Below are 22,630 nucleotides of genomic sequence, written 5' to 3' on the forward strand. Positions count from 1 at the left end.
ACAACCGAGTATTTGCTGTGGCTGCGCCAAGACTCTGAAGTAGTCTTTCCTTGAAAATTAGAACAGCCCAGTCTGAATTCATTTTTAAGTCGTTGTTAAAAAAAACCTACCTGTTTGCACTGGCTTTTAACTTTTATCATCTTTTTATTATTTTGATTATTATTTTTTCATGTTGTGTATTTGTTATTTTATATATTTATATTGCTTGTTGTTTACAGCACTTAGGACAGAGGTGTCTGTATTAAATGTGCTATATAAATAAAGCTGACATTTACACGGTCTGTCTGACACCCCCCATTCACCACACCTACGTACCTGAATGCTGTCATGTGATGTGCTATTTGTGGGCCTAATAAAGTGGCAGGTTTGTGTGTGTATACGTATATGTTTGTGTTAAACCATAAAACTGTAGTATTACGTTGTCCCATCACGAGAATCTCATACTGTTTGCTTAGTGATAGCATTTTCAACTGTAATATATTTCCAATGATATAATACAAAGTATTGTTAAAGGTCGTATTCTATCGACGATCCTTTGTAATTAAAGTGTTTCCATTTTGCTTTGATTCTCAAACCTAGATGTGAAAGCTATAAAATCCCTGCTTTTATTTTGGTGGGTATGGCTGCTTTTATTTTTGAAAGGTTTCGGCGGATGTGCCGGGGTTGTGTTCGGGCTAACTTTCCGGTGTAATTCGGTCAAAGCTATCAACAAGCCCTCCGAGGCTTGCCGCTCGCAGCCGGTTGTCCTCCTCCTTCCCTTGTGTTCTGGGAGTCCCTGTGGTTCCCCCCCACCCCACCACCACCACCACCACCTCCACCCGTCTCTGTGCAGCCACAGTGGGAGTGGGTGTGTCGATGCGAGCCAGTGTAGCCTCTTCGCTGCTTGTGCGCAGTCTGAAAAAGACGAAAAAGTTGATGATGAGTTCAGAGTAAGAGCGGCCCGCCTCGGAGCAGCCCAACCGTCCGGGAATGGCAGTCTGGACCCGAGCGGACAAAAACGGCCAGCTGGACCTTCTGCTCCGCGACCGCTGGATCCGAGTAACGGCGGAACTAACGCGGGAGACGCTGACTTTAACGGCCGAGGCGGAGGTGAGCGGACCGGGGGGAAATCACTGGGACTACTCCTCGGCTGGCCTGCGAAATGGCATGTCGAACGGAAACGAGCCTGGATCGAGCTCGGGGAACCCGGGTCGAGGTTCCTCCTCGGGTCAAGAGCAACTTCAGAACCAAAATCACGGAGTTCGGGGACAGAGTAGCAGCCCGGGTCGAGGAAGCGTCAGCCGGGGTCAGTACGATGGAAACTACGGTGTAAATAGTTCTGGAAAGTACCCGGTTAACGGCGCAAACTCTGACTTCGGAAGCCCTGGGTCCGGCTACGGGAGTCCTGGGTCAAGCTTCGGATCGAGGCAAGGCGACCCCCAGGTCAGTCTAGACGGCTCCTCCGAAGCGGTGCGGAAGGTCCGAGTTGTCAAGCAAGAGTCCGGCGGGCTGGGGATCAGCATCAAGGGAGGGCGAGAGAACCGGATGCCCATCCTCATCTCCAAGATCTTCCCGGGGCTTGCCGCGGACCAGAGCCGGGCTCTGCGGGTGGGAGACGCGATCCTGTCGGTTAACGGGAACGACCTGCGGGAGGCGACCCACGACATGGCGGTCCAGGCGCTGAAGAAAGCCGGGAAAGAAGTTACGTTGGAAGGTATGTTGTCCAACGCGAGAGCGGGGATTTGAAAAGGCCGAGATTAAACTCCAGGGTCTGAACCTTTTATATTTTTAGAAACTCAGTATTATAAAGATATTATGTACTTATCATTTCATTGCTGACTTTAATTTTACACCAGAACCAAACCAACAGGTCTCCAGGTAAAATGAGACTTAAATTTTTTTTTAATCTTTCTAGTAATGTTCAGTGTGTTTCAAACTTTCATAATTCACAGTTGTTTTTAAAAATTAAAATTAGAGTAAACCAACATAAATTAGCACTTCTTTAAATCGGTCTATAACTAAAAGCAGATGTACAAGCAGAACCGAATTCATTAAACTGAACACAGCGGAGCCTTCAGTGTAAACAGGAATTTAATCTCAGTTCTGGTCAGTGTTAGATTCATAGCACTTTCTATAGGTGCAGCAATAAATCAGAATACAGATTATAAATTCATTTATCAGCTATTTGGATTATTTACAGGCAGAGTGATATATTTCAAGTTTTTATGTCTGGTAATTTTGAGGATTATAGCTTATAATTAATAAAAGACCTAAATTCAGTTCCCAGAAAATTACAATATTACACAAGAACAATAAAAACAAATGCAGACCTTTTGAACTAGAGTTGTCAAAAGTCTTATTTGAGCAAAGGGAGGTACAGGGCTGGCTGCTCAGTGGTCCAAATTCTTCTTGTTTAGGTGAATATAAATTTTGCATTTCATTTGGAAATCAAGATCCAATCTTCGGGGTTCCAGTATTACTACAAACAGTAATCATTAGGTGAGCCCTGTCGTTTGCTGGTCAGCAGTCCAAGTCAAAGGTCAGCACAGCCGTCTGTCAGGAGGTTTTAGGGCACTTCATGCTTCCTTCTCCTGACAAGCTTTATGGAGATGCTGATTCATTTTCTAGGGAGCCTAGGCCCTGGCCCACGCTGCCACAGGTACCAGAAGCTGGTTCAGTGACCCCAGTGTTACTGTGCTTGATTGGCCAGCAAACTGGCTTGGTCTGAGCCCCACAGAGAATCTACGGATTCTCGTCCAGAGGAAGATGAGACATCAGACCCAACAATGCAAAAGAGCTGAAGGTCGCTTTCAGTAACCTTCGTTTACAGCTGAGCAGAGCATCACCTTCATGCCATGTTGCATTGATGCAAAACAAATTTTTTTGACTTATGTAATATTAAAAGTTTTCTGAGAAACTGAATTTGGTGTTTTCACAAGCTGTAAGCCATTATATTCAAAATGTCCAAAACTAACAAAGGAGAAGTTCATTAAATCAGATCAAAGTAACATGAAGCTTTTGATGAACAGGTTTAACCAGGTTCTGGTCAGATTGGCATGTTAAAGATAAGAAGACATTGTAAACTTCAGCAGATGAGATTTGTTTGTGTGTGAATGCTGTCCTTGGAGTGCCAGTTTATATCAATAAATACGTATTTTAGGGCTGACATGAATTACTTATTGACCTATAAAAAACTGTTGAGATGGACCGATCCGCCTTTTCCTGGCCGGTACTGATTTCAGGGTTTCTTTAGGGTGTGATTTCCAGGTTCTGATTTTGTCCACTTCATATTTCTTTCCTTCTGAGGAATCAACACAAAAAACAGTGAAGATCTGCTGCTGGTTCTTTCATTTAGGTATTTGGTTTGAATCCAACAAATATGAAACAATTACAAAATATTTGCAAGTATTTGTCCCTAACTAAAACATTGACCAAAGTACAGGCTGTTTGTTGATGCTTCTACAGACAGAAAATAATGGGAATTTTTTGTTTTGATGCTTTTCATGAAATGAGAAAGAAAAAAAAAAGCTGCACTGAAGCAATCAAATCAACTGAACATAAAGCCTTTGATTGGTGTGAACAGGAATTTAACCACAGCTGTGGCCAGGTTTGTATTTGCCTGATTTGCATGTTAAAAGATCAGGGGTCAATGTAAGCTTGGACTGATGAGATTTATTTGGGTGACTGCAGAGCTGTCAGGGTGTGCAATAGGGACTTTATCACAATAATTTGTGGTATTAAATAACAGAAGTATTTCAAAAAATTACCTATTTACTATAAATACTGGAAAGAATGCAGGAGGAGTGATGCAGGAAAAGACTTAATTGTGATACAATTGCTGAAAATTACGATAACAATATTAATTATGAATAACCCTAATTTTTGGGAAACTTTTCTTTCTTGACCATTTATCATGCTCCATGAGTTTTAGCTTCTTTGCCACTGAAGAATTACAGCCTATGTGGACATTAAGGGACGTTGGAGCCCATTCAACTGGCCAAATGTCATAGATATGCAGAGCTTCAACCCACGACACTTAAGATATTATCTCCCACCAAATATTGCATCTGAGCATTTGTTGCAATTGCAATATTCCACATGTATTGACTGCAATGCAAAATATCGTTCAGCTGTAACACAAACCTATCACTGCATGCAGCTAGAGCCTCCCAAAAACTAACATATCCTTAATCCACCTCACTACAACTGTTACAGGAAAGTAAATATGATGTTTGCATTTGCTTTGTTCATGTTTAACTTTATCATATGGATTTGTCTTTATTTTTACTGACCTTAATGCTAGTTGTACACATCATCAATGGACATTTTAAAGTTGCATGGTTACTAAAAGCCTAAAAACCTTATAATCATTTATTTTTTTTTGCTTCAGTTAGGTTTCAGTTTCCAGTTAGTGATCACCACAGTTTCAACTCTATTAAATTATGGCATGCGTCCAACAAGACATTCAGACGACACATAGCGGCCTTGTTTCAGTTGCTCCAAATGGCAGTGCCAAACTCGTGTTGTATTAATTTTTATTTTTGAAGGTTTTTGTGGGACTAGTGGCCTTTATTCATCCGTAGATGGACAGGAAACAGGGCAGAGAGAAGAGGAAGACCTGCAGCAAATGGCCCAGGGCCGGGAATTGAACCAGGGCCGACTGTATTGAAGACTGTAGCCTCTGCATATGGTGCGCCTGCTCTACCACTGAGCCACGGGGCGCCCCAGTGTTTTATTTTTAACAGCAGGTCAAGAGCGTGCTGCAATTTCTCTGAGCAATTAGAGGTAACCATGGCAACTAATTGGAATCATCTGAGGAGATTGTTGTTAAGGTTTTGTCTCCATGTGTGCTTTTCACTAATGCAGCTTCACATGAAATGTGCTAAAGGTGTGAATACGTGCTGTCCTGAAGTTAACCAGCAGTTAGTCGCCTTAAAACTAAAGGGTATAACACGAATAAGCTATAGACAATAGAAAAAAATGAGAACACCCCAGGTAAATATAGTCTGATCAATCGTTTTAGGTAAACACAAAAAAATAACCTTGTTTTACTCATTTAATATTTTAACTACATCTTTAATGGTGTTGAGTAATGGTGTTTTTTTTTTTTTAGCTGAGGAAGAAGTTAGGACACCCTACTTCCTGTTAGCTAGGGTTACCTCCAGTTGCTGAAATCAGTCTCTGAAAGTTCGCCCTAGTCCTTGCTTTCAGATGTTTGAGGGAGATCAGGATCTGAGAGCAGCGTAATCAGACTGCCTGCGTTGGGACAAACGTTAGGAAGTCCCGCTGAATCCATGGAGCACGAATATCCAACCTAAAACTAACCTCACCACAGTCAAAGGTCACCAGTTTTGCCCTTTAAAGACGATGTCCTCCTTGTTGCCATGGCTGAGACAAAAACTTCCACGTAAAGTCCAAAATTGTAACTTCTTCTTGCAAACTGCAGCGTTACTAGTCCAGACAGCAGCAGCAACCCCCCTCACCATCACATCAGAAGCCCTGAGCCTTATTTTATAAGTTCTGGCTGGGCTGTGGTCCAGATAATTATCCCAGTGGATCATTTTATACATGAAAAAAACATCTATAAGCCATGCTTGCATAATACAAACATTATTAGTATTTAGTTTTTTTTATGTTTTTTTTTTTTTTAGGCAAATTATTTAAATGTAACATAATTGTGCCACAGCGCACGAAACTGACGGCTGGAGGTGGGGGTTCAAGCCATAGCTCCAGCCATCAGTGGAAACACAACTGGTACCGTACCGAGTAGAAAGAGACCGAGTGGAGCGGGGGCCGGATTGTCTAAAGTGAGCCGGTGGAAAAGGGGCATTTGATGGTGAGCTGGCCAGATCCTGCTCCAGCAAAGCATGACACTTCCTCCTCCATGCTTTGTAGTTCGTCTGAGGTTCCTTTCCTAGTTTGCTGTATTTGGTTTATGCCAAACATGTGGTCCGTTCTGGTGTCCAAATAATACTTTGCTTGACTCTTCTCTCCAAAGAACTTTATTCTAGAGATCCGGGTCTTCGTTTTGATTACTTAAAATTGTCTGAGTATTTGAATTTGAATATCCATCTGTGTTTTTTTTCTACGAGAGATGTTCAAAATCCATTATTGTTATCAGAAGGAGCTGCTGGTGTTGTTCTCAAATAATATGAAGAAGAATATTAAATGTCTGATATGCTAAATACCAAAGGCAGAGGTAACATGTTTATTGTTGAATCAGCGATACAAGGCTTCATAAACTAACATTAGGGTCCCAAACTGGGATGATTTTTGTGGAAACCTCGGTTAAAGAGTTGTAGGCAGACGGACTACAGAACCCTGAGGCTCTGGAAACTTAACATCGGGAACAGCTAAAAGCTGTGTTTAATGGTTTGGAATAAACGTGGGTTGAATACTGACGAGCGCAAATTGTTGGAACTAATCAATGTGGGACACATTTCCACTGAAGTCAAAACCAGGCCGGTCGTGTTGCTCCCAACATAAAGCGAAGTGAATGAAACAGATGTTTTAAACAATGTCCTCTGTGAAAAATGTCCTAGAAACAGATTATTCAAACAATTTACCATTTACAGTCATTGAAACAGGAGACTCTTTGTGCTTCCTAGGGATGAAAACTGTCAGTATAAAACCACAGATTGGACTTTGCCTGCTGCGCCTGTTTGGAGAGCTTGTCCAGCGACCTCCTCGGGCTCAGTGAGGAGGAAGGTCCTGTCTGCTGCTGCAGGAATCTGTCAGCTGCCTGACATCGGAGCGTTTGTGGATCTGCCACTGCTTTGCGAAAGGAACGGCGGTCAATCAGAACGGGGCCTGACCTTCCAGAACACTGTGGGAGTACACAATACATACACTCCCAGATCTTCCCTCAATTAGCTCAGCAGCCCTACATTCCTGACCTCCGCTCACACGTGCTTATTTAGGTCAGAGGTCAACACCGGCGGGCACCGACTTGGATGATCGGTGCTCCTCTGCAGCCTTTAGTGATTTTATTTATTCGTGTTACAGAGACTGATGTGAAGCTGCTGATTAAGTCATCGGAAAATAAGCAGCCATTATTTCAATGATCAGATGATACTTTTAGAAGTTCCAATAATATAAGTTTCCAGCATTAAAGAGCTGCGTGGTTTCTTCGGTGGGGATAATCAAAACGGTTATTGCCGCCTGAATTAAATTCAAGTCACTAACACTGCCTGCAGAGGGAGGGAGGTTTGTGGTCTGCACCCTGCTATTTAAACTCAGGCACGCAAACTCTTCTTCCAGGAATGACTCTTGAGCTGCATCCACTGCACTTAGAGCAGTTCAGGCTGTTCTTCTAATACCTTCTACACGCCTCACTCACACTTACTTCACTCTTCTTTAAGTAGATGATGCACTTAATGCTCATGCCAGGGTTGGTTACTGTCCTGAAGCTGGAACGTTATTTATGTCCTGCATGTTTAAACTGACTAAATGTGGCGTACCTCTGTATGGTGTGAACTGCCATCACTAAAATGAGTACTTCCTCTTTAAAGTAAATAATAATATGTTTGTTGTCAACTCTTAGATATGATGATAACAAACTTAGATGAATATATGGCATTTAACATGTAGGAACTATGTAGCTAAAACATGAAGCAGCAAATCTACCACAGAATGTATGAGATGTTGATGATCCAAGTTCAAACCTCAGTTTGATTGAAATGCTGGGGTGGAGGAGTTGTACATAAACTAACCATTAATTGAAGAATGTTATGAAAAATATGAAGAAGTTGGATTAGCAACATTATTTCTATTTGCTAAATGCCAGAATAATTGAAATGTTTTTTGAGAATTTCAAAACCTATTTTCTTAGTATTTAGTAGAGTTGCCTTTTTAAAATGTGTGACTTGGGTCAAATGTTTTGCATATCCTTCCTCAAGCTTCTCACGGCGGTTAGCTGGAATTCTGGCCCATTCCTCCTGACAGAACCAGGGTAACTTAGCCAGGCTTGTGGGCCGCCTCTTCTGCTCTGCTCACAGATGTCCTTTTGGGACTGGGATCAGTGCTTTGTTAAGGCCACTCCAAAAAATTGACTTCATTGTAATTATGCCACTTTGTAACAAATATGATGGTATGCTTTGGGTCATTGTTCATTTGAAGACCCATTTGGGCCCAAGCTTTAACTTCCTGGCTGATGTTTTGAGTTGTGATTTCCAAATAATAGTTTTTTCTCATAATGCCATTGCTTTTATGAAGTTCACCAGTCCATCCTGCATTAACACACTTCCCTCAGCATGATGCTACCACCCCCATGCTTCACAGTTCGGATGTTGTTTACAGGATTGCAATTAATGAGGTGAAATTACCAATAAATGTATCAATGGTCATTATGGCCAAATGCTTCCATTTTAGCTTCATCAGACCAAAGAGTTGTCACTACTAAATCGAGGCACGTGACGTCGCCCGGTACGTGGGAGACCTCGGCGGCCCGATCCCCGGATGCTTAGGCTGGCTCTAGGAACGTGGAATGTCACCTCGCTGGGGGGGAGGAGCCTGAGCTTGTGCGGGAGGTCGAGAGATATCGACTAGAAATAGTCGGGCTCACCTCTACGCACAACGTGGGCTCTGGAACCCATCTCCTCGAGAGGGGCTGGACTCTCTTCTACTCTGGAGTGGCCCACGGGGAGAGGCGGCGGGCTAGTGTGGGTTTTCTTGTTGCCCCCCAGCTCAGCCGTCTCGTGTTGGGGTTTACCCCAGTGGATGAGAGGGTCACATCTCTGCACCTTCTTGGCGTCTCTGTCGGGGGTGCTGGATAGTGCCCCTCCCGGTGGACTCCATTATTCTGCTGGGGGACTTCAATGCCCACGTGGGAAACGACAGTGACACCTGGAGAGGCGTGATCGGGAGGAATGGCCTCCCCGATCTGAATTCGAGTGGTGTTTTGTTATTCAATTTCTGTGCTAGTCACGGATTGTCCATAATGAACACCATGTTCAAACATAAGGGTGTGTATCAGTGCACTTGGCACCAGGACACCCTAGGCAGGAGGTCAATGATCGACTTTGTTGTCGTATCATCAGACCTTCGGCCGCATGTTTTGGACACTCGGGTGAAGAGAGGGGCTGAGCTGTCCACTGATCACCACCTGGTGGGGAGTTGGATCCGCTGGAGGAGGAGAAAGCCAGAGAGACTTGGCAGGCCCAAGCGCATAGTGAGGGTCTGCTGGGAACGTCTGGCGGAGCCCTCGGCCAGGGATGTATTCAACTCCCACCTCCGGGAGAGCTTCGACCAGAGGATGGGGACTCGGGGTTGGACACTTTCATCACCCAGGCTGAAGTCACCAAGGTGGTTAAAAAGCTCCATGGTGGCAGGGTTTCGGGGGTGGATGAGATCCGCCCTGAGTACCTCAAGCCTCTGGATGTTGTCGGGCTGTCGTGGTTGACACGCCTCTTCAACATTGCGTGGCGGTCGGGGACAGTGCCTCTGGACTGGCAGACTGGGGTGGTGGTCCCCCTTCATAAGAAGGGTGACCGGAGGGTGTGTTCCAACTACAGGGGGATCACACTCCTCATCCTCCCTGGTAAGGCCTACGCCAGGGTATTGGAGAGGAGAGTCCAGCCGATAGTCGAACCTCGGCTTCAGGAGGAGCAGTGTGGTTTTCGTCCCGGCCGTGGAACACTGGACCAGCTCTATACCCTCTACAGGGTACTCGAGCGTTCATGGGAGTTTGACCAATCGGTCCACATGTGTTTTGTGGACCTGGAGAAAGCTTTCAACTGTGTCCCTCGTTTTGCCATTTGAGGGGTGCTCCAGGAGTATGGAATCGGGGGCCCTTTACAAGGGGCCATCCAGTATCTGTACAAGCGGAGCAGGAGTTTGTTCGCATTGCCGGCACTAAGTCGGACCTGTTCCCAGTGCATGTTGGACTCCGGCAGGGCTGGCCTTTGTCACCATTGCTGTTCATAACTTTTATGGACAGGATTTCTAGGCGCAGCCAAGGGCCGGAGGGGGTCTGGTTTGGGGACCAGAGGATTTCGTCTCTTCTTTTTGCAGATGACGTGGTCCTGCTGGCCCCCTTTAGCCAAGACCTACAGCATGCACTGGGGCGGTTCGCAGCCAAGTGTGAAGCAGCTGGGATGAGGATCAGCTCCTCCAAGTCCGAGGCCACGGTTCTCGACCGGAAATGGTTGGATTGTCCTCTTCAGGTTGGAGGGGAGTTCCTGCCTCAAGTGGAGGAGTATAAGTATCTCGGGGTTTTGTTCACGAGTGAGGGAAGAATGGAGCAGGAGATCGACAGACGGATCGGTGTGACTGCCGCAGTAATGGGGGCGCTGCTGAGTCTGCTGCCCCCGCGACCCGGTCCTGGATAAAACGGAAGACGACGAGTACGAGACCAAAGAAGGTTTCCAAAAGTAAGGGGCTTCGCCTTGAGTGAATTTGCAAACAGTTATCTCTCTTTTTGAGTTGCTTTTAGAATAATGGCTTCTTCCTCTCTGAGTGGCATTTCAGCTCATGTTGGTACTCAGCTTGTTTTACTGTGGAAAATTAAACTCTTACCAGCTTCAGCCAGCATGTTCACAAGGTCCTTCTGGTTTTATTAACGATAGGAAACAACTGTTTCATATCATTGATGCTATATCTGATTCTACAACCTACTGAATTTTTCCCTTGTTTTTATTAAATAATGGTACACTGTGATATGTTGGTTGTTGGAGGTTGTGTTTATCTGCTTTCATGAGAAATTCAAAACCTATAAATCCTGTAAAATAAAAAAATAAACAAATTACAATTTTTTTTCCATAAATTGAATCCAGTTTTGTGTGTATTAATGCAGATTTTTTAGGTGTTGCCTTGCATTGGGCTGCATGTTTTAGCAAGCAGCTCTGCAGATTGTGGCAAGAGATTAATTACTGCCATTCTCTAAACTTTATGATGTGGTATAAACTAATTACAGAAGAATGTGGGGTGGGGGGTGATTCATAGCTGTGCAGTATGGTGCTTAAGCCTTTGCAGATATGAAATCTAAGCAGAAAAACCAAAGGCTGACTTAATTATTTTAATTTAATTTGATCTGTTGATCATTGTTCTAAGCCCATTTCCGACTCCAAAGGCCAGAATATTCAGGCCTGTATGGTTCACCGGGTGCATACTGGGGGTCGCATCAGAAAAGACACCAATTCATGCTCAGAGGCCCTGTTAGTGTTGAATATGGCCATGCCCAGATGAGCTTTTCTTGCATTGTTGACATGCTGTCTGTTACTTTGATGCTGGGGAACTCTTTGCAGCCTCATGCCACAGGTTCTTGGTTCTACAGTATCTAAATTGAGGTTTACTGACACGTAGAGAAATGTACTTATCCTTGGGTATACTGCACGGCTGGAAGACACAGCAACTCATATGTCAGCATGATTAGTCAAAACTGATTCGCGATGGAGAAAAAATGCAGTCAGAGCCTTTTGTCTGAGTAATTGGAGGAAGAAAGAAAGCGCATTGATGAAACTGGGACAGAGCTGGTGAGGGGCAGTTTTTTTTTTTTCTGGAGTCGAACGTCCGTTTACTGTCGGCTGGCATCCTCACAGTGGCAGGAGCCGAATCTCAGCGAGAGTCTGCAAAGCACATCTGCTGCCTTCTCCCATACACCTGCACACGCGTCTGGTTTTTATCAGGAAATTTAAATGGTGTAAAACTAATGAATTGGAGTAAAATGCTTGTATAAACACAGGAGGGCTTGTCTTGAAAGTCTGCACATTTTGCAGCGGTTTATACAGTTTATAGTAGTATTTAGAAATATCTTCTGTTTTTTGCTTTTTTGTCTCTCACATATTTGCATGGAGGGGTGTTTGAAATCAAATGACAAAGAAATTAAATAAAATATGAGCTTATGTTTTAGATCATCAAACCAGTTTTAACATCAGAGAAAGATAACTTAAATAAGCATGAATAGTATTCTTTATTGATTTAAAAAGGGAAAAGGTCCAAATCAACCCTATGCCAAAAAGTAAATGCTCCCGAATCCCCATAAGTGGTTGTGCCACCCTCGGAAGAAACAGCTGCCATAAAGTGATATGTAAGGAGTCTTTTATATCACTGTGGAGGAATTATGACCCACTCTTCTTTGCAGAATTGTTTTAATTCAGCCACATTGGAGGGTTTTTCAAGACAAACATTTTAAGGTCACCCACAGCATCTAAATCAGGTTTAAGTCCACACTTTGACTAGACTGAGAAAATCTAAGGGCATGATTAATTATAATTAAAACAAAAGCTATATGGCACTCAGTTGCTAAAGAAAAGGTTTAAAGGTTTTTTGGTGCAAACAGTTTTTTTAAGAGGGAGAGCTTGAATAAAATGCATATTAAAGTGTAAAAAAGGTCAACTGTACAGAACCGGTCAGTGAAAGCGAGCTGCCGTTGCAGCGTTGACCCGAAACACACCAACACCCATGGATATCTCTGATTGGTCCAGATCTTTGTGCTTCAACTAGAAATAGATGCAATTTTGTTATTGGAAATCTCAGGAGGATTCCGTTGATCCAGAAGGTAATCCACCTTGTCCATGTTGCTCGGAACATGCTGCAGCAAAAGCACCATCAGTCTGCGCTTTCAGTACGGATGGCAGTAATCTTCAACTGTCGGTGCTGCAGGCAATGATAAATGTGATTATTTTAGCTCATAATCTGCTGGATCCTGTGCAGAAAGGTGACACACCCACACTGAACTCTGCGTTTAGTCCACTGGATACGCTGATCTTTTAGGAAACTGAGTCATGCAATTAAATAAATGTGACAGTGTAGTGTTGCAGAAAAAAATGTTTGTGCTGTAGAAGTATAATCAATTTTTTTTTACTGAGGGGGGGGGGGCTATCTCCAGCGGTCATTGGGCGAGAGGCAGGGTACATCCTGGACAGGTGGGCAGTCCATCACAGTGCAACACAGAGACACACAGGACAAACAACCATGCAACACACACTCAGATCTAAGGGTACTTTTAGATGAACCTGTTAACCTAACAGTCACGCTTTTGGACTGTGGGAAGAAACTGGAGTACCCAGAGAGAACCCACGCATGTACGTGGAGAACATGCAAACTCCGTGCATAAAAAGACGCAGGCTGGGATTTAAACCTTCATGCTGCAAGGTAAGGGTGCTACCAACTACTCTGGTGAACCCATACACAGATTGACCAATTAATATACTATTGGCTGCAGCTGTTGTCTAGTTTTTTTTTTGCTCTAATTCAATATTCAGGGATTGTCACAAAATAAAAATTTTATTTGGTGCCTTTCCACAGTATGGTAGCACCTTAAATATAATATAATTTCACATGCAGAAACGTCTTGTTTTTCACTGATTAGTTTTTGTTTTTATTTGCTAGTTGACAGTTAGCATCACATAGTAACGCTGCAGAAATTGTTGACTGCACTAAAAAGCCAATGGATGTCTCTGTTTCACTGACAACCCAACAAATATAAAACATGGAAAGGCTGAAAAAAGAAAACATGCAGCAGAGATGAAACCGGAGAAAGACGATTGGTGTCGCTCCTGACGTTCCAAATGCCTGATTGTCATCTTGCAGGTTTCAGTTTCCATTTTGGATATTAGTTGAAGTCTGTGATTGGTGCTCAAGTCTGATGCATTTGAGTATTTTATGGATTTTTGTTTAGTTTTGGTCTATAAGTTTCAAGTTCTTAATGTGAAATTCAGTTTATGAAAACCTAGATCCATATAAACTTCTGAGTTTCTCGTTCTGTCACCGAAAAGTGCATTAAAATGATTGATGCTACAGTAGGTAAATAAGGCTTTGAACAGCACCAAGTTCTGCTGGAGCCTGATAATGACAAGAGGTGGAACACGATCTTGCGGTTTGAGATCTAATGATATTAAAACACCACAGTATGTCTCATCAATTTAAAGTCTTCTGGCAAAGCGGTAGCTTGTCGCTGTCGAACCTAACCTATTGATTGATGAAACTCTTATTTTGATGTTGGACAGGATGCAGTTCTTGAAATTTCCTGAATCGTCTAATGACTGACTGACGACACTCAATTACAGAAGCATTGAAAAAGCGTCCAGCACTTTCAGTTAGTTTGAGTGGAAGGATTTTTTGGTAGGCAGTAGGATTAAACTGTGACAAATTGACAAGATTTGTTGCAACTGGCCACTGCAACATCAACGATAGCATCTGCCTCAGAACTGCTTATTTGGTGCTAAACTAAAGGGCGGTTTCACATAAACTTGATTGACTTGATTTGATCACTGATCATTCTACACTTAACAGGGATTCTTTTAAAACCCAGCTGGAGTTTTATGAAACATTTGTTCTATCTTTAAATAGTCAAAAATGCATTTTTAGTTTGTTTTTAACACTGATATTCGACAAATAATTTGTGAACCTGGTGTCATGTATTCTCTCATCTCCTGGACTGGATATATCGTCACAACCCTACTAAAGATGCATTTATTAAATCAGGCGTGTTCAACCGAGGAAACATCTAAAACAGGAACAGTACTCCTCTGCTCTGACGTGTCCTGGATTAGGGACCACAGGAGAACCTGACACAGGTTCTGTCCCAGTTGGATCCGCTTTCAAACACATTGTTCTCATTATATTTTCTGTCTGAGAGATTTGAAAGCGTGGAGGAATAGAAAGGAAAAACAACCAGATGAGATAAAGATGTGATTCTTTAATTCCTGCAAGGAAAGAGGAGGTAGGATGTAAAATACGATGGACAAATAATGGGGTAAAAGACTGGACGTTTTGGAGAAGAGAAGCTAAAGAAAAGCCAGCAAGAAGAGCGTGTCGGGCCAAACCACAGGAGAATTTCTGGGCAGTCGGGGGAAAAATACAGAGACTGGGGTCTGACTGAATGACTCGCTGCTGTGTGAGCTGTTATTTCACTCATGCCATAAGATGATCACTTCTTGGTGAGCGGTGAAGAGCAGTAGTTTTACGGGTCGCTTTGAACCACAGCTATTGACATAACCAAATATGTGCCGAGTCAGTCCTCCTTACCTCTGAACGCCTTCCTCCTCTTCTGTCTCTCCTCTGCCCTGCAGGCAGCGAGGTATAAATGGAAGCAGATGAGATGGCCTTATGGGATGCTGGTTGGCATCTCTGGAGAATCTCCCTCAGCGCGCATTTATAGAGAGGCATACAGGCACAAATGCACACACAGATCAGCTAGTCCTCTGTGGACGGGCCTAATTAGAAGCAGAAGTGGAGCTGAGCAATCGGCTTGACTGCAACAAAGCCAGACATGCTAGCAGTTCCATCCAAAACATTGAACCTCTTTGTAATGATTGGAGAGGAGTGAAGCAGTTCATCTATGAGGCTGAGACTGAAGAGTTATTACTCCTGGCTGCAAGAACCTGGGAAGTTAGGAACATGGGACAAAATCCACACCAAAGCTAACGAACTGAATTACCTTCAAAAAGAGACGCTCAGTCTGTCGGGTACCTAGTCACAGGTAGACACAGGCAATATTAATCCTTACTTGGGCTTTTATTGCTGATTTTTAATGTTTAAATGTTCTCCTTGCTGGTCTTGAATTACAGCTGAACTGGAACCAGTTGATCTTGACTCAAGCCTCTGTCTGGCAGTATCTCGGCTTTTAACTGAGGCAACATCCCACAGTGACAGATTTGACTTATCTGACTGCATAAAAGATTACAGCTGCTTGCAGGCCTTGTTGTTTAGACTAAAGGAGACTGAATAAAAGCAGATGTAGAATAGTTCGCTCAGTGCCAAAAAGTCACACAGCAGAGCTTTTACAAACTCCTCTGCTGCAAAGCAAGACCGTAATTACAGTTTACACAAAGGGCATGCAGAAGAGTGTTCCAAGTCCACTCTTCTGTTATCCATTTTCCCAGAATCTGTTTTTGTCTTTTAGCAACAAATGTGAATAAAGATTACACCTAAAATATTTGATAAAACGTTTCCCAACTTTAAACAGGCTGTTGTTGATAAAACCATCGTAGCTTTTGCCGTATACAACATAGATTTCTTACTCCATGTTGGTTAAAGATGTTTTTAAAGCTTCACATGACTCAACACATAAGAAGCAAAGCCGTTAACAAATTATGTCTTTTACAGAGTCATAGAATACATAAAAGCAGAAGCTAAATTCAATTAGATAAACATTTTGTTGACAAAATAATGTAGAAATGAATCAAATGCTTGCATGATATAACGTCTATAACCATGCATGATGATGCAGCTTGTTTGTTTCATGGTTTTTCATTATTTATTTAAGAATAAATAATGATGTCTAGATGACAATTAGTGGCTTGTTAAGGAGGAAGAGCTGCTGAGAGGCAGCTTTCAGAACAAGCTGACGGAGAATGCAGTGTGCTTGGAGACGGAGACAGAGCAGCATAGCTGTTAGCCCAGCATGGCTTGGAAATGGCTGCACCACCAGGTTTCCTCCTAATGTTCGACCTTTGGATGACATGATTGAATCTTTAAGTCAGAGACTGCTGTGTTTTGTTTCTTGACCACCTCCATAGCAACCTCTCTGAATCCATCCTGAAGTTCAAGCGGTGCTAGCAGTTAACATAAAATATATGACTTTAACGAAGTCCTCTGGTCATCAAAGGATTTGAAGAGTTTGAACGTTTGTCTAAAGACCCTAATGTAATTACAACAAACTGCAGAACCAGTCGCTTTCCTACATATGTGACCAGGTTTTCTCGAAGGTTCAAATTTATTATCACCGACAAATATATAAGCACTTCATAGTTAATGACAAGACTGAGAAATTGAGCATCTGGAAGTGAAAAGAAAGCAAGTTAAAAAGAGAAGAGAAAACTAACCATAAGAGCAACAGATGGATAAACCAGTGCTTTCATTTTCTCTTTAACCAGGAACAGGATTCATTGTGAAATTGGCTTAGTTAATGCAGAAGGACCTGTGTGGGGCTTTATTTAAAAAGATTCCAAGTATATTGGCAGTTAAACAACATATAGCATTACAGTTTTAGGCTGTTGGCAAAATTATGCAATAATAATAATTACGAAAAAAAATAAATACAATAAATAGCTGGATTCTGGCTGCCTACTTAGTTCATATTTGATTTTTGTGGTTACTCAGTCAGTGCTTTGTGTGCTAACTTTTATTCAATGTAAATCAAATTACTACTGAACAAGTTCTTGGTCAGACTTTAGAAGTCTGACCAAGAACTTCTTCAGTAGTAATTTGCTGCAACAGAAAGGCCTTCATTACTCTCTGATTATCCGTTAGCCAAAAACTAAACGTGTAGAACCACAGAGGGGCCCAGGTCTGCAGACAGAAAGCGTCTCGGCTGAACATTTTTGCATCAGATCTGATTGTGACACCTTGGCTTTACAGAGAAGACATCCTCCTTCCTGTGACCCTCAGACATAAACACAGGCATTCAGGAATGCTTTCACACTCACTCATTCCAAACCACTCATGTTTGCAGAATTGCTCCCGTTCCTTGTTGGTGTGGGTGATGTGGTTAGGATGGTCGGCCTTGGCCCACTTCCTCAGCATAGCTCCCCGCCCAGTCTTGTGTTCTGAGTCATGCATAAAGTAATGTATACAGGAACACGCGGGGGCTAATGCACCCTGCAGCCTCCTCTGCATCTGCAGATAAGTGATTTTCTTTTTTTTTTTCTGACTGATTCCAAAGACATCGTTTTGGTTTCTAAGCCTTTTTACCAGACTGTACCCACCGCCGTGTCTGCTAAACCCTGATTAGCACGGAATAACACCAACCAGCACTACGTCAGTTATTAAAAACGTTTTAAAATGCAAATAAGTGTCTTAGATTAAAGAGTTGTAAAAAAGTATCCCCCCACTTATAGATTTATTTTTTTTGGTCACGCCTAAATGTTTTAGATCATTAAATAATCGTTGCGAATGCAAAGATAACCTAAGTAGATACAAATTGCAGTTTTGAAATGATGATTTTATTTATTAAACTCAATAACTGGTTTTGCCTCCCTTTGTAGCAACAACTGACATCAAGTGTTGGCAATCACCTTCATTTTGTTTTATGGCCCATTCAGAGGTGGACCTCCAGGCGTTCTTCAAGATCTTTGTCTTGCTTCAGAATTCATGTGTGCTTGATCTAAAGCTCACTAGGGATGGGTACCGAATTCGGTACTTTTATAGGTACCGACTGAATTTCGTCGGTACTACCGCGTACCGATTCACGTAAAATCAAACGGTACCATGTTGTGGTACCTAAACACATCACTGTGACACGGAGGGAATGGAAGAGTGGGTGATTTTCCATGCCGGACATGAACACAGCATTACATGCACAAGAGCATAATGACGTCAGGAGCCGCTGGTACCGTCAACAAAGCATGGCTGATGAAAAGCGCTCGAAATTACGGCAACACTTTTCAAAGTGCTATGTAGATTACGCTCGCTCCAATATTTGTGACGTGAAGTGCAAGGCCAGCGGCAGGAACCTTTCTGATCGGAGGAAGCACCTGTTTAACCACAAGAGTTTTTTCAAGGCTGAAGAGACCATTTTTAACAGTGTCAGATCTACGGCTACAACTCCTGCATTCGGCGCCGTCAGCACGCCTGCATCCGTTGGCGTCTCGTCGTCTGCAGCCAGCAACATGGCTGGGTTTTAATTTGTGCATAATTAAGAAAAAATACTGCGTAGTCAGTAAAAGGTTTTCATGTTGAAGAAATGTTTGAAACAACTGATGTTCCAATACAATGTTGTTTTGATATATTTGACAAAATGTTTCTATATTGAGAAATAAATATGTGAAATGGAAAATATTGAGATTTTATTATTGAACAAATGATCATTTATTACCACATAAACACACACAAAAGTATTGAAAATTGGTACCGTTGAGTACCGATACGATTCACACGTACTGGGCATCGGTACCATATCGGTTCAGTTATGAAAAGTACCCATCCCTAAAGTTGACACAAACTGATCGCTGGATATTCTCCTTCAGGGTTTTCTGCTAGAAATTGTGGTTGGCTGGCCACTCCTGTTCCATGTTTTTTCTATTTGTGAACAATTGTTCCTTATCCATGGGCTCTACTTTGGCTGGCTGTACTACACACAATGAGCGGAGCAGGCCAAACCAAAAGCCGTGGCAGTGGTTCAAAAACATGGACGCCATTTATGGCCATCGTCTCGCGAGTTGTGGACGGGAGGTTGGTCTGGACTCTCCTACCTCACTGATTTAAGAGCACATGATGTGTGACGCTGAGTTTATTTTACTTTGCACAGCACATGACGCTGATGGCTGGAGGCGGGTCTTCAGGCTTCAAGCCCCACCTCCAGCCGTCAGTGGAAACACAACAGGTTTCGTGCCGAGTAAAGCGAGGTAGAGTGGAGTGGAGCCATGAATGGAAAAGAGGTGTGGTTCACTGCAGTCCCAAAGTGATAGATGTCAATGACTTTGTTTCTCAAATGTTGTTGAATTTATTAAGGTCAGGGCACGATGTGTTGCTTTGTGAGATCTTTCAGCCTACTTTGTGTTGTCACACAGTTTCTTTTTTGTGACATCTTGGTTGTACAGATCTGGCAGGGACAATCAGCACTAAGTAGGGCTTGTGAAATAAACTAATTGAGGATTTAACAAGTCAGGGCGTTTAGTTTTTCACACACTGCCAGGTTAGTTAGGATAGCGCTCTTCCCCTAATAAATAAGATAATCATTTAGCATCTGCATTTTGTATTTACTCAGATTATTTTTGTCTGATATTAAAAATTTGAAACATTTTAAAGTGACAAAAACCAAAAAAGCATTGTTTGGGTGTTATCAGTTGAGTTTGTTGGTTTTACCTCTTTACATCTCCTCTTAAATTCCCTTCTTTCTGGTTAGAAACGGACCTCTCTCTTGTCGAAGCAAACACTCACAAAAGAACATCTCCCTTTACGTTGAAGGATGACCTCATCTCCTATGAGTGTCGTCTCAGGTTTCATACGGAGCAGAGAAATGTTTCTGCTCTGTTTTTACCATCATCGTAAGAATGGCATAAGACCAGACGCAGAAGGAAACAATGAGGAGATAAAACCTTCATGCATGGAAGGGAAAGAGGGGGAATAACAGTGAAGCTGCTGTGGGGACGAGAGGCTGCAGGACCAAATTTGGAAAGTGAATCCTTCACTTCAGAGCAAAAGCCCCCATTTTATTGGACAAACCACCAACTGCTTGCTTTTCTTCTGGACTGGTTTCTCTTACACACTCAACTCTTGATATACTGTTAGGAAAATGCAGCTACAGATATTTCAGCATTCATTTGGAAACTGAAAGTAGCCTTGAAAGGGTTGAAAGGCTTTATGGTTGGGATTGTAGTCTGTAGCAACCTACCTCTGTATTAAGCAGCTGGTATTGGTTGATATCCACAGCGGGTCAAACCGTAAATTTAACTTTGCTGTCTGTAGGTGTTCATCAGCTGGCTATCTTTGGCTTAAAATACATTTGGCTTATGTTGATAAACTAAAACAGGTAAACTACTCCTGATATTAGTACAAACTGGTGTTGTTCTTTTCATTTACCCCAGAGATGGATAATTCCTGCACCAGTGTCTTGCATGTTTTTATGTGTACTTTTTCCCACAATCCTTATTCTGTTGTTCAGATAACTCCTCAGCCTGTCATAAAGTTCTGCAGGGGCCTGCCTATAACTCATTCATGGTATTCAGGTGTACTGGAGCAGGGGAACAGCTCAAACATGCACTACATCGCCCAATACTGGGCTACATGGTGTCTGGGATTCCAGTCGAAAACTAAATCGTTTTTGCAGGGAAGAGATGAGTCTCGGAAAAAGCTCTTCAAACTGGAGATTACTCTGAGATTACCCTGTGTCGATGAACAGAACCAAACTGGTTCACTTTCAGCGCTAAAACCCAAAACAGCAGTGGAACAATATTTTATGTTGCTTATTTTACCTCTGAAAAAGGAACCCACTTAACTGAGATATACTGAAATTTAATTGTATATTCTTTCACCCGTCCTCAGTCAAATACATCCGTGAGGTGTCTCCGCTCTTCAAGAAGCCGTCCCTGGTTGCTGACCTGCCGTGGGACGGCGTCCGCCCGCAGTCTCCCAGCTGCAGTGGCAGCGAGGACTCTGGGTCACCCAAACACAGCAGCTCCACGTCCAAAGACAGGAAGGTCATCAGCCTGAAGATGTGCTTCATCAGCAGGAACCTCACCATGCCTGATCTGGAGAACAGGTTTGTTATGCTGAGGGTGAAATACCTGGGGATGTGGGAGGGTGAGGTGGGGCTGGGTGTGATTGGTTCCTGTGTCTCTCTCCTGTTCATTAGGTTGGAATGTTTGTTTTGTCAAACATTACGAGCAGGACAACGAAAGCCTCGACTGATCATGTTGATCTAAAACCGTAAGATTAATCAGTCGGGTCAGTCTCTTCCTGTGAAAAATGTTGCTCTTCTTTACTGTGCTTCGAGTATATCTGCTTTATTCCTAGGATTTTGAAAGATATTATCGGTCAATTAAATTTATTTATCTTTAAATACCAAAGAGAAATGTTCAAGCATAATAATAGGCCTTCTAAAATAATGATAAAGGATATTTGGGCTGAATTTATTTAGTGCTCCAACCACAAGCAGTGTGTCATTCTATTGAGTCCATGAAGAACGGCGTCATTTTGTTTTGTTACTGATTGTTTCAGTCTTCCTTGCACTCATATTCATCCTAATGTAAGTGCAGTTATTTTACATTGTGCATTTACAGTCTGAATAGCACTTATTTGTTCTGAACTTTCCAATCTCAGATTTTTGTAAAACTTTTCACCTGCTGGTACTGATTTAAACCACTCTGGATTTCTCTGCCAGAAATATGATTACCAGGGTTCAGCATGTTTTTTCCTAGCCCTCGGTTAGCAGTGCTAACTGTAAACAGAAGTCTGCATATTTCCTTGAGCAAGAAAACCCTTACCTTAACTTTGAGGTTTCCAAAAGGCTGCCAATATTTCCAAATTCAGCATTTAACAGAGGCTGGCAGCTCAGATGGATAAAACTTACCAAGAGTAAGTTGAATTTAAGATTTATGAGTGCTAGTTTGCACCTGCCTTTCAAATGTGCTAAATACAGATGCAAAAACTGCACCCGCAGTCCGTTTCAGGTTTGATTTTCCTATAAATTTGCCTAATCATGAAGGCACACATGCTAAAAAGTTTACGCTCGCTGTTCTGCTCGTTTTACACAAGCAATTCGATTTGCACCTGGTTTGTAGATCCAGTTTGGACGTGTTTTTTTACATGACAACCTTTTGAAGATCATGCCTTTAAAGTTAGTTAAACCTAATTTAGCAAAAGGTTATACGGACCGCTAACAGTTTTCAAAGTTAGAAAAAACGTTAATCCACTAAACAAAATTGTTTCTCTGTGAGCTGGTAGCAGATTAGCAGAACCGTGCCCGCCACTTCTTTACTCAAACCAAACTTTGCTAAACATAAACATTCCCATGACAGAGGAGCTGGTAGTGGATAAAGCAATAGGATTTCTGTGATTTTAACTCGTTAAACTACAGCAAGCCGATTTCAGGAGCAGAGGTCCTGCAATCGAGAGCTACAACACATTGAAGTATGGATGCCGGCAGCACATAAAGTCAATGTAAGAAGCAGTTAATGAGCAGCTGTTCACATTGAAGACCATACTACATGAAATCTATGGAAATTACGAAGGTAGATGGGACTTTTTTAGTCCTAAATATGATGATTAA

General features: G+C 42.5%; 1 protein-coding gene across 1 annotated transcript in view; it reads left to right on the forward strand.

Annotated features, from left to right (window-relative positions):
* Positions 1-634: 634 nt before the first annotated feature.
* Positions 635-22,630, forward strand: part of sntb2 (syntrophin, beta 2) — a 42,197-nt gene continuing 20,201 nt past the window's right edge. Inside the window, exons 1-2 of the mRNA XM_047346464.1 lie at positions 635-1,693; positions 20,905-21,121. Of these exons, the coding sequence (XP_047202420.1) occupies positions 970-1,693; positions 20,905-21,121 (941 nt within the window). The 5' untranslated portion in view covers positions 635-969. The remainder of the gene's footprint in view (positions 1,694-20,904; positions 21,122-22,630) is intronic.

The sequence above is a fragment of the Girardinichthys multiradiatus genome, chromosome 2 (assembly GCF_021462225.1).
Source record: "Girardinichthys multiradiatus isolate DD_20200921_A chromosome 2, DD_fGirMul_XY1, whole genome shotgun sequence".
NCBI classification, from domain to species: domain Eukaryota; kingdom Metazoa; phylum Chordata; class Actinopteri; order Cyprinodontiformes; family Goodeidae; genus Girardinichthys; species Girardinichthys multiradiatus.